Source organism: Lynx canadensis, chromosome F1, assembly GCF_007474595.2.
Source record: "Lynx canadensis isolate LIC74 chromosome F1, mLynCan4.pri.v2, whole genome shotgun sequence".
In the NCBI taxonomy this organism is placed as follows: Eukaryota; Metazoa; Chordata; class Mammalia; order Carnivora; family Felidae; genus Lynx; species Lynx canadensis.
In genome coordinates, this window is record NC_044319.2 from 53950151 (window position 1) to 53962600 (window position 12450).

The 12450-nt window shown below is 38.1% G+C and overlaps 1 protein-coding gene across 5 annotated transcripts in view; it reads right to left on the reverse strand.

The window, feature by feature from the left end:
* The window catches only part of ESRRG (estrogen related receptor gamma), a 438667-nt gene that overhangs the window by 56026 nt on the left and 370191 nt on the right, over window positions 1-12450 (reverse strand). For 4 of the 5 annotated variants that reach the window (XM_032591789.1, XM_030302573.1, XM_030302569.1 and 1 more), the window contains 2 exons: window positions 7114-7224; window positions 3312-3494 (listed from right to left, as the gene is read on the reverse strand). In XM_032591789.1, coding sequence (XP_032447680.1) covers window positions 3312-3494; window positions 7114-7224 — 294 coding nt within the window. The remainder of the gene's footprint in view (window positions 1-3311; window positions 3495-7113; window positions 7225-12450) is intronic. The other variant, XM_030302570.1, reaches the window with a different exon arrangement.

Sequence of the window (12450 nt, forward strand, 5' to 3'; positions counted from 1 at the left end):
TAAAGAGAGCAGAGGCTTAAATTTTGGTATTAAAAAATATTTCATTTTAATTTTAACATAACTTTAAAATGCTTAAGACAAAGACAGGTGGAATTTCTGTTCTGACTTGGCTTTAATTCAGGCTCTGACCCCAGTTATGAGGACTGGGTCATGTTATCAGGAACACGATTTTACTTCTATCATGGCACAAATGTGACCTTAATCTTTATATTCTCTTTGTCTCCCTCCCTCCCCACCAGTCCCCCATCCCAGACTCCACACTGCTGCTCTGCCCAACCTCCCTGAACTCGGGGTACACCAGCACTCTAAGATCAGAGCATCCTCTTCCTCTACCTCAAAACACTGCATGGCACACTCATTATTTAACAATTTAAAACAATTCAGTTAATTCTTGTTCAGCTAATCCTTTTCTGAAAAGCCAACCCACTCCTTGCAATCATTTAAAACACCCTGAGGGTATCGGGAACACCAGAGCTGTGGAACACCAGAGCTGTGAATCATCACTTCACAGTGACCTCCTCTGGCATTTGCTATGGAGAGAGAATAACGTCAGTCCCCACCGATTCTAAGCCTCAGCTTAAGACTGAACACATAATCGTATAGTAATTGTTTCCACCACTGGAAATGCTGTTACTCATAGTTATTTAAAGTTACTGTCTTCACAAAAGTCACTAGAGCCCCTTTACTGTGACAAGTTCCTTTGTAAGCTGACATTTCTACTTAGATGCACAACTGGACCCACAAATTTATCACTGACTTTCCCTTACCAGAGAGCACTGTAAGGAGTTGTTGCCTTTTATTGGTCTTTATTATGGGATGTCTGAACAATATTAAAGGATTGGTTTAACATGTATCTCAATTCAGGGAGAACTTGGACAGAGTTCTCTGAAATAATGGGTGGTTTGGAGTCATAGTTACATGGTCTTTCATGTCGTTATCAATAACATTAACATTATTATCATTAGTATTCTGAAATGGTTCTGTGAAATGCAGTCAACTGGGTCTCCTGACTCTACTCCAGGAAGCAATGCTGAATATATGCTTTGATGGTACCGGATACGTTTGTGATTCTGTGTAAGTGTTTTTACCTCTTTATGCTTCAACTGTCCCTAGCTATGAATCACAGATAATACTATTCGATTCCCAGGTGAGAATAACAGTTCTCAGTTGGGAAGCTGGGGCACAGTTTTGCTTGCCAGCGGACATATGTCCGTACCTGAGGACATTTTTGTTTGTCACAACTCAAGGGGACTAGTGGTAGAAGCCAAGGAAGCTTGTAAGCACCCTCCCATGAGCGGGAAAGTCCCCCACAACAAAGGATAATTGGTTCCAAGTGTCAATAGTGTCAAGGCTGAGAAGCCCTGGGTTAGAATAACGATATTTTAAATATGTGAGTATAGGTAGGTGTGCCTGGCTGGCTCAGTCAGTAGACAGTGCAACTCTTGATCTCAGGGTTGTGGGTTCAAGCCCCACACGGGGTGTAGAGATTACTTAAAAATAAGATCTTTTTTAAAAAATTTAAAAATAAAATAAATAGCTGAGTATATGTGTGTGTGTCTCTGTTTATATAAAATAATAAAACATGTAAATACAAATGATATATATTGATTATCTTCAAAAGGGTCTGTGGATACTTCAACAGATGTTAGCTTTTGTTTCTTTTTGCTTTAAAACACTTCAACACACTTTGCATCCAGATAAGTCAGGAAAGTCTTCATACATTGTTTAAGTGAATTCTGACATTTCCTAATGCTACAATTCCCAAATGTCTCAACATCTTTCAGCATATCCTCTATTCGTTTTTCTAGAAGTCACACGAGTGTGATTACAATCGAAGTGCAATATCAACTATCCAGATGATCAAATGCTCCTCCTTTCACATGCAGTAACCCTCGTATAGGTATCTTCCAAAGAACACACTCAAGCTCACCTATTTAACTAGTTTTGACTTAATTTGGGGTGCTTTATTAGCAAACAGTGTAAGACAAAGTAGCTAGTATAATACAGAGTGATGTTTAAATTAGTTTACAATTTGCTTGGCCTCATCTAGAACTGCACCGAACAAAGCCATTCAGAAATGTCAGCTGTGTTCCTAACCACTGTAACAAATTGTCGCCTGAACGCTGCACACCTAATGACTTCAAATTAGCTTCACTGCGATATCGCCTGACAGTTCGTTACGACTGTTAGCAACATAGCTGGCGTATCATGACCAAGAAATTGGTTTCAGTGTGGGCTGGGAAAGGGACTTCCATCAATTTGATTAAAGAAATTACTGTAGCATTCAAAGCATAAAGACAAACTAGTTTAAGGAGACAGAAATAAGTTAACTGTGCCAGGAAAACAGGGCGCATCATTCAAAAACTTGTTTCTTAACTACCTGAAGATCAAAGTTCAAACAAACAAATAACAAATAAGTCAAGCAGACTACTAAAATTCTCAAAACTTGTGACCAGCTCTATATTTATGGATGGTATGGGATTGGCCAAGAAAGCAAAGTAATAGGCTACCTTCAAATACTACTTTTAAGTTACCGTATGAGAAACAGTATGATGTCAATTTAATATTCATTTTTACAATCTGTGTTCAAATCCATGGGAAATAGTAAACGTCAGCCAAAGCAGAGCTTATAAATACAAATAGCAATTCAGTGTAAATAGCCACCACGAACAACAGAATGAGTTATTCTTAACAGAAAAAAAAAGGTACATTAGATAACTGCTGACAAAGACATTGTTTTAAGTGAAAAGAAAAAGCAGAAGTATCTCCTGAGGGGAAAGGTCAGAATTTTAAGAGGAATAAAGACATATTTTTTTTTAATTTTTTTTTCAACGTTTATTCATTTTTGGGACAGAGAGAGACAGAGCATGAACGGGGGAGGGGCAGAGAGAGAAGGAGACACAGAATCGGAAACAGGCTCCAGGCTCTGAGCCATCAGCCCAGAGCCTGACGCGGGGCTCGAACTCACAGACCGCGAGATCGTGACCTGGCTGAAGTCGGACGCTTAACCGACTGCGCCACCCAGGCGCCCCAAGACATATTTTTTTAAAGATACATTCTTCTTTATCTTACATTGGCAATAGTGCTTTTGCATACGAAGAAAATAACAAGTGTTCGAGGTGCTATAGACATAGAAAGGTTTATGATTTGATTAGGATCAGCAAAGCTCTAGATTAAGTATGATAAAAACAAATGTAGAGGTTAAAACCATACTAATGAGAAAATTTTGAATTTGTCTAAATCTACATAGGCAACCTAGGGAATCATCGCAACCTTTTCTGTTTCATTTTTTTTCTTTTCAGAAAATGTACCTGGAATATGCTTCGCCCATCCAATGATAACCACCAACTCTCGGTCAGCCAAGTCACACAGTGTCGTGAGGGCTTTGATGTCACTGTCAGGGACCGTAGGGTCAGGCATGGCATAGATCTTCTCCGGTTCGGCCACCAACAAATGTGAGACAATCTTGTTATCTGCAGGATCAGACCAGAGCACTACAAGATCACTAGTAGCATCATCCCTGTTTCACAAACCCTAAAGTATGCCGCATCTTGAAAAATAATTCAAATTGTCTACAATAAACCCCAAATATTCTATTTACGTTTCAATCTATATATAGCAAACAGTGTTCGGGAAAACTCATAGCAAGAAATAAGCCACTGCAGTTGTAACAGAATGTATTCCTTTCTTCTTTGCTCTACCTGCCTTTGCTGGAATGAAGCATCTGTCCTGTAATGAAATTTTTTATAGCAAACAGATCAGAGAAGTTAGATGCTTTCTAGGTTTGCTCTTTGATTCTTAAGTGGGATTTCGGGAAGCAGATTAAATAGTATACAACATCTTTAAAATAAAAATCCACAATGAGCCACTGAACTGTAGAATATAATGTGGAAGGCAGAGAACTACCAGTGCCCAGAGTCGTAATGGGCACGAAAGTCATTAATTGTCTTAATTCTTTTAAAGAAGAGCAAAGGTCAGAGCCCTTCTGCCTGGGTGAATTACTGACTATATAACTCTATCTCTGTGGGATGCATTAAATAGGAATTTCTCTCCTTTCTCTCCCTCCCCACACACCCAGCCAATCTTTCAAATATAGCCAATATCAGTTTCCAGAAAACTACTCCTACTTAAAGGCGACAATATTTTCTCTTTGGAGCGCCTAATTCTTTAATCCTCTATTTTTATCTGTTGTCTTTAGCTCATTCTCTGGCTCAGATTTATCTGTCTGAAATTTGTGATATATGTTTTTAAAATCCTTCATAAAATAAACACTAGAGACAAATGGAAAGCATCACATCAAATGTGTTTTATTGCTTAGGGGCATGTGAGAGTTTATGGAAGGGCTGTAAAGCCTTGCTAACAGAATGATTTTTCTTGTTGGCCCTATTTTCAATTTCTATGTGTAGCTTTAGAGTTTGTACTTTCTTCTAAATTAAGAGATACAAATGGGTAAGAATAAACCCAAATATTTTTATGCTCTATGTACTACTATTACTCTAGAAAACCAGGGCATTAAATGGGACTTTTGTGAGCAAAGCCAAAGTTTCCTCTGTGTTTACTAGATAATTTTCCTTTCATTATTAACTATTTAACCCATCATTAACTTCTTAACCCTAAATGAAAAGACTGCATATTTCTTAGAATTGAAAACGTAGCATGCGTTTTGGTCTTCTTTAATGAAATGACAAGGAAATTATCCAAGCTATAATGAGCAATTTTTCTAACATTTAAAAACTTTATTATTATGGCTGCTTTAAGAATTACATTTATTGCAAATCATCAAAGATAACCGTTCATTGGCAGGAATATTCAATTATCACCAAATTGAAAATGCAGATTGGGGAGGAAATATTCCCAAACACCATATTTTGTAGGAAAAAAATAAAATTAAATACAGATTCTTTTTTTTTTTTAACTTTTAGGATCTGTGAAGAATGGCATTTGTTTCTTGTGTATGGTATGGAAACAACACCCTGTATGTTTAGTTACGCTTGGAAAAGTTTCAACTTTCATTGCTCTGACAATGCGACAAAACCTGTCAGCAACCACTGAATTCTCAGGCTTAGAAGAAAATGCAACATTTAACAAAGGGCACAGAAATGTACCCAAAGAAAATCCTGACTCTAGTTCTTTTAGTACTGAGAAGATGGTACTTGTTTTACCCAAGTCAGTGGACTTGACCGGAAGGGTTAGAGAAATTTGGCTGAAGAAAAGAAATTCCCATTATTCGGAAAATGGAATAGCCGACAGCACTGTTTCTAGGTAAATCTTATTTAATGTTTCCCTAATTAGAATCAATAGAACCCAATTTTCATTCTTGGGCTTTTGTAGTACACAAACAATCAGTCAGGGTCCAGAAATCTCCCTGAGCAACTCTCTCAGCAAAGCCCAGGCACAGCCTCTTGACTTATCTGACAGGATCTGAAAATTAAGTTTTATAAATGTTTGTTACAAAAACACACTAATTGGATGGACTAAGGGAAATTAACACAGAGGCCTTGAGATAATGAGTAATGATTTATTAGGAGTCCTCTTTATCTCAGACAAATGGAGCTCACTGAAATTGCTATAATCTTCTTAAAGGTACTTGACAAGCCACTTCCCAATTTCTCAGGTTTACGCCGAAAACCATAGATGTTCCTCTATCAGGTAGACTTACAAACGGGCTGGTGCTCATTTTTCTCTCAGAAGAGGAAATTATCAATGGTTTCAGTCAATGTTCGCGCAAAATGAATGAGAAATGGGCAGGCTGTGTAATATTGAGCCTAGGAAACTAACCCCTAACGAAATTAAGCATTAGTGTTTATTGCATTTTATTGTATTATCAGAAAGTTTTTTATTATAATGTGCAAAATCTGCTTAATGCAGTCCTAGATTGTATTTGCAGAATGCCAACCAGCTTATGCAGGCTGAGGAGAAGATGCCAGATTGGACAATTGAAGGTATAATCAACATAATGTTTTTTGGAAAGGCAAAAGGAAACTATGCCATATGTTCACTTAAGCTTTAATTTTATGTAAAACTGGTTGTTTTTCCTTTGACATAGCTAAAATGTCCTTTCATTTACAGTTCAGGGTCTGTTTTATTTATTTAACAGATCCCCATATGCTCACATGTATGATGCACAGCAGCGACCCCTCCTGGAGAATCTGAATGAGAAGCGGACACTTTCTCTTCCCTTGAAAGCAGATCAAAAATTACCCGTGTGTCTTCCCACAACTGCTCTGGATGCAGCTTCCTCTGGTTAAGTGCTGGTTGTGTCTTCTGAGACAAAGACAGCTAAATGTGAGAACCGTTTCCATCAAAGCACTTCTCAGTGCCCAGTACGAACTCTATGCGTAAATATCCTAGGAGGTTAGCTCTGTTGTGCTAGAACTATGAACTGATTTTTCAGAAAATGGGATGCAGTTATTGCCTCCATCTATATCCCGGCTCTTTTTAGTTAATGACAAAGAGAATGGGGCTTGCATTTTAGCAGTGTACCCATCATCCTTTCAAATTGCAATCTGGCATTATAAAACCATGGACTCTTTAAAAACAATTCATAAGGCCCATAAGGGCATCTGAAATGGAACCACCAACCTATGCTTGTTATCAGTAGGGCCTATTCTTGTTTTAATCTATTGCTAGCTAGTGTGTTAACCTTCCATAGCTCCAAATTAATGAGGCTCCTAATGTATTTTCATTGGGAGGTTGAGCAGTCAAACTCATTTAGTTAGTGAAAACTACAAAAATCACTTTCTTGTGAAATCTGAAACTAACAGCTCCAATGAACTAATGATTACAGTATGATCCATTTTATGTACCTCTGAAAATAAAGATAACCAATAAATGTAAAATTCTCACTATATAAGCTATGCCTTAATATGCTTATGCTTCTACAAAATGACTACGTGAAAAAAAGGTAGGGGAGAGAAACCATAGGGAAAAAAAAAGATAATTAGCTGAGTTACTGTTGCTCCTAAAAGGCAATTCTTGGGAACAGAGCCACGGCCCCCAACAAAGACAAGTCTCCTTGGAGTCAGTGGGGATGGGCATGCCAAAACGGATATACATTGAGCCAACTGGGAGGATTCCGTGTGTTGGAAAGCCAGACATGTCTGCTGTACTTACATGGCTTTTTGGCTGGCTGAACCAGCTGAGGGTTCAGGTAGGGGCTGTTCTCCGCATCTATTCTGCGCTTGTACTTCTGCCGACCTCCACGTACTCTGTCAAGGCGCACCCCTGTGGGCAAAGACAGGCACTGGCTTACTCCTGAGGTATCCATCTTTGAGACCAATCAAATACATGGAGTATCACCCGTGGGTGCTATGGAGACCGAGAGTAGAACCCGGAATGGTCCAGAGGTGTTGGGAGAATGTAAAGAGGGGGTGACTAAACCAAAATTGCCAGTAATTAGAAACCAAATCCAGCAGAGAGTAACAGACCTGAAAAACATTTGATGCAAGGCCATCAAAGTCCCATTTGCACACCAAAGAAAAGGCACATTTCCACAGGAATTAATACAAAGCAACTGTTACTTGGTACTAGCCTAGTTTCTCAAATCAAAGACAGTGGCAAGCTGATCCTCTTCGTCAGTCACCAGTGAAAGCTAAATACGTAAGAGCTATCCAACCCTCCCTGGTCCACCAGAAGGCTCAATACGGCCCCGTGGAATTGAACTGAACTGCAAGTGTGTGCATGCCGTGGAGAGGTGGGATGACACTCCGTAAGAGGAGATGTTCCATACTCTAATGTCACCATGTCTCAGAGGAGAACGTCATTTATATTTTTGGCACACGTTTGTATTTTCTTCCAGATGAGAGAAAACCGGGACTGGACACAGGACAGACAAAAGGAGCTTCCTGAAAGAATTCAGAAGGCTTGGACGTCGAAGGAAGGCTATGTTAGTGAGGGAGAGCTGAAGGGTGAAGCTAGAAAAGGAGGTAAAGCCGACAGGTATTTAGTAAATACCCAAAGAGTGAGGAGTTGGGTCAAGGTTCAGAGAGTTTTTGCTGGTACTGGATTTAAAAGATTGAGCGAAGAGGCAAAAGGTTAAGAAAGGAATTAAATATAAATGTTTCATATGTGGGGGAGTGGTGAGCTGAGCTTATTGATAACTTGGTTTCCAATCTGCAATTATGAAGTTTAGGACCGGACCATATAAACCTTTATCTAATGAAGAAGTGGCTTGGGAGTAAGAGCAAGGAGAGAGACTCACTCTGATATTAGGCTGCACCTTAATTGATAAAACGGTGTAACATGATCCGTTAACAAATTCAAGCAAGTAATTCACTGTACATGTTTTGGCATTTCTCAAAATGTTTAGAAAACAGATTTTGTTTAACAGCATCATCAGTATTATTATTTTACTGAAAAGGCCTCTCAGAGCCTTTAATATGCAAATGACCTCTGCAAAACTCTCAGAAGGAGATACAGCCTATGCGATGTTCTGCAAATCAATTTAACCAAAGATCCTGTTTTTGGACTATTTAGTAACATCATGTATAACATGTGAATGGTGGGTTCTCTGTGTTTTACGAAACCGTTTGGGAAAGGCTGATACAGCTCTAGGGAATCCTGAAGTGAATACATACACTCGAATGTTCAGGATTACTTAATTCAACCACGAGATAAAGTAAAACACAATTTTTCATATTAGCTTCATAATACTGCTTTAAGAGTTGACTATCTTTTCGTGAAACACAGAAACATATGCTTGGTTCTAGATAAAGCCTGAAATGTCATACTGAAATATCAAAGCAGAGTTTAAAGGACATCAGGAGACAACTTCAAGAGCAATTAAGTAGGTTTCCACAGCAAATTTCACAAAACAAAGAAATTAGTACAGTGTCTAAGTATTTACTGAAAATAGTAGCACCCGTGAGTTACAAAGAAGCTGTTTTTCTTACTGCTGCCTTTAAAAAAAAAGTCTATTTATTTATTTTGAGAGAGAGAGGGAGAGAGACAGCGAGCAGGGGAGGGGCAGAGACAGAGAGACAGAGAAACCCCAGCAGTCTCCACAGCGGTCAACGCAAAGCCCAATGCGGGGCTCGAACCCACGAATTGTGAAATCATAACCAGAGCCCAAAGCAAGAATCAAAGGCTTAACCGATTTAGCAACCCAGGTACCCGTCCATATTGCTGTTTTTAAAGTACTTTCTGCCTACAGTAGAGTTCTGTTCCCTTGTTCATCTGATTTTAAGTGTAGAAAAGTTGGTGGAAAAGAAACTGCAGAACTGGGATACTACGCTTCTTCCCATTAGGATGCTGATTTTGTAGAGATAAATGGTAGAGTACAAAGAACAGAAATACTTAATCAAAATGTAAGGCTACTAAAGTTTAAAATACTGTAAATCAAACACTGTAAATAAAGATTCTACCTCTACTGCACTTGAGGGCACATAGGTTTAAACCACAATCTCTCATTAGTAAGGAAAACACACAAATGACACTTTGTGTTAAAAAAGAAACAGGTATCTACAAAAAAAAAATGAAGAGGGTTCAAGGGAAAAAATAAAGATATTAAAAATCACCAAATAAGAGTAATTTAATGTAATTGTTGCAACTACTCCTATTTTATAGAAAGTTTCTTGGATTATCTAGTCTAAAATGTATTGCCTTGCATCTATCAAAAAGCAGTATGTATCATCAATTTCTATATCCCTATCAGCTAGTCCCTTGTCTATAGTAATGATTTTGTGAAAAGACTGAAGATCCCCCCTTTAATGTCTCCAACTATAATAACATAGTAATTTATTCCTAAGTATTATAAGAAAAATAAGTTAAAAAAAATAAAGCAGGGGAGCCCGGGTGGCTCAGTCGGTTGTGTCTGATTCTTGATTTCGGCTCAGATAGTGATCTCACAGTTAATGAGTTTGAGCCCCATGGGGCTCCAGCGTGGAGCCTGCTTGGGATTCTTTCTCTCTGCCCCTTCCCTGGGCACACACACTCTTTCTCTCTCTCCCAAAATAAATAAATACATTTAAAAAAAGAAAATAAAGCACAGTTTGCAAGTCAGATAGTTAAGTTTTTTTCTGGCTCTTTTATTAACCGGCTTTGTAAACTTTGATGAGTTCCTTAACCTATCTATTTTTCCAAAGATAAGATAGACATAAAGACAATATCCTTCCTGCTGTCTTTCTGTAAGGACTCAATATTGTATTTATATAATGTGTTAATATGTTTGGATATTATACATATGCATCATTAAAATATTTTATAAACCTTAAAATGCCAAGGAAAATAAGGAAGTTGTCATTTTATCATTGTTTTGTTGTTGAAATACTGCTGTATTACTTTATTGAAATATATTTTGCATCCTGATCATTTATTAAAAATCTATTCCCATGGAGTTTGACGGTCTACCTTGCCTCAATTCTGAGGGAAATAGACTGAGGTATGATGGAGTGGTAAGAGAATTCAAAGGATACAAGACAAATAATGATACTCATTTGATGTCGAAGAGATTTATAGAAATATTTGGTCCCATTCTATTTACTGTTCATCCTTGTCATTAATAATATCATTTAGGTATGTAATTATTTTAGACTAGATACAGAAGCTAATCCAAATTCTATAAAAAATAAGGATGCTACCCCTGAGTTTAGCTGTAAGCACACAATACAAGGTAGACAACTGATAATTATCCAATTAACCTAATGTATTTAAAAGTCTCCAAATACTTTATTTTTTTTAAATGTTTATTTTTGAGAGAGACAGAGAGACAGACAGACGGAGTGTGAGTGAGGGAGGGACAGAGAGAGAGGGAGACACAGAATCTGAAGCAGGCTCCATGCTGTCAGCACAAAGCCCGTCGTGGGGCTCGAACCCACGAACCATGAGATCATGACCTGAGCCAAAGTCAGATGCTTCACCACTGAGCCACTCAGGTGCCCTCCAAATTGTTTAGCAGAAACAAAGAAAAACAACGCTATGTATGACCAGGACCTGGGAAATCCAGACTCGCCATAACAAAATATCAATCTAATTGGAATATGTCCACTGAAGGTGAAAAAGCCTGTCTTTTTACTTCTTTAGTACCTGAAATACAAAAAAAAAAAAAAAAAAAAAAAAAAAAAAAAAATCTGTTTGGACTTCGCTTGTAACCAGTTTGGGAAAAGTTGAAAAGTAAGATTTTTTTCCCAGGAAATAAGATACCCACAATGTTCAATGTTTGACAGGTTTTGAAGTTAATGAAGGCAATTGGAGTTTCTATTCATGTGGAGACTGCTTTTTAAAAAAAAAAAAAAAGATTTTAATAGTTGGCATTACCTACCAAGTAGAATGTTTCACATTGCTTCTTCTTTCAAATACTGCATGTGCCTACATTGCCACAAGGGAATTACAAATCTTCTACATTGTCAGAATTTACAAAATTGAGAAAGCAAGAAGAGGGCAAGGAGGAAAAAAATACGCCGTGAGGCAAATAAACGCCAAAAGAAGTGAAACAGTTCAACACAAGGTCTTCTTAGGTCAGCTCATTTTAAGTCTACATTTTATGCCCAAATGCAAATTTTTGTAATATTATATAGTCCAAAGTCAAAAGTATTTTTCACATTTTTAATAGCACAAAGTCAGAGACATTTCATAGGATAATAAAAAATCTCCCCTTCAGAGAATTATACAAGGATACCCTAGCCTACTTTCCTATATTAAAGACCAGCCTTTTACAATGTTGTTCGCAAAGGTTTGCTAAAAATATTAATTACACAGACTCCTGGAACACTTAAGAAAGATGCACACAGTCACATTAAAGTGATACTATTTTTTTAAAGATAGTGAATTTTTTTAAAAAGATCAGTTAATTTAATCAATGCTAAATAAAGGGTTGTATTAAATAAATGCTACCAAACGTAGCTTGCAAGTGAGTTTTGAGATCGGACTAGAAAAGCAGGACTTCTGAAACAATAAGGCGGAGAGGACGGGAGTTTTCCCTTCCACTTGATGTCTTCCCCATCCTGCAGTTCCCTTTGCTGCAGGAGGAAACCACGCCCCTTCCCTTTGGGAAGACAGGTACCTAAGAGGGCCCTTCAATTCTCCAGATACTCCTGTGAGGGAACCGTCATAAACAGAGGATAGAGAAAATCCCTTTGAGGAGCTGCAGGAAAAGAAGCTAAGGCAGATTAGTAGTATCACACACCGCCGAGGGTCATTTTAGTGGCAGCCTCTGATGGGGTTCTCCTTTGGGACAATGTCCTAAAAGAGTGTACCAGTTTAACCTAGAGTACTTGTGCATATTTAGAGGTTTCTCTTAATGGGATGAGTGAAAATTATTTGTGTATTCACAAATATACTCCAGGGAGAATCTGATCATATTAAATTCTTGAGGATCACATGAGAAAATAAGCCACACCGACCCCTAGGTATCTTCAGCTGCCATAGCCTCTTCTCAAAATAGACAGTGATATTGCTAAACCTGGCTTCCTGGTTTAGTCCCTCTTCCTGATTCAGCAGTCTTCGACGCCTCGT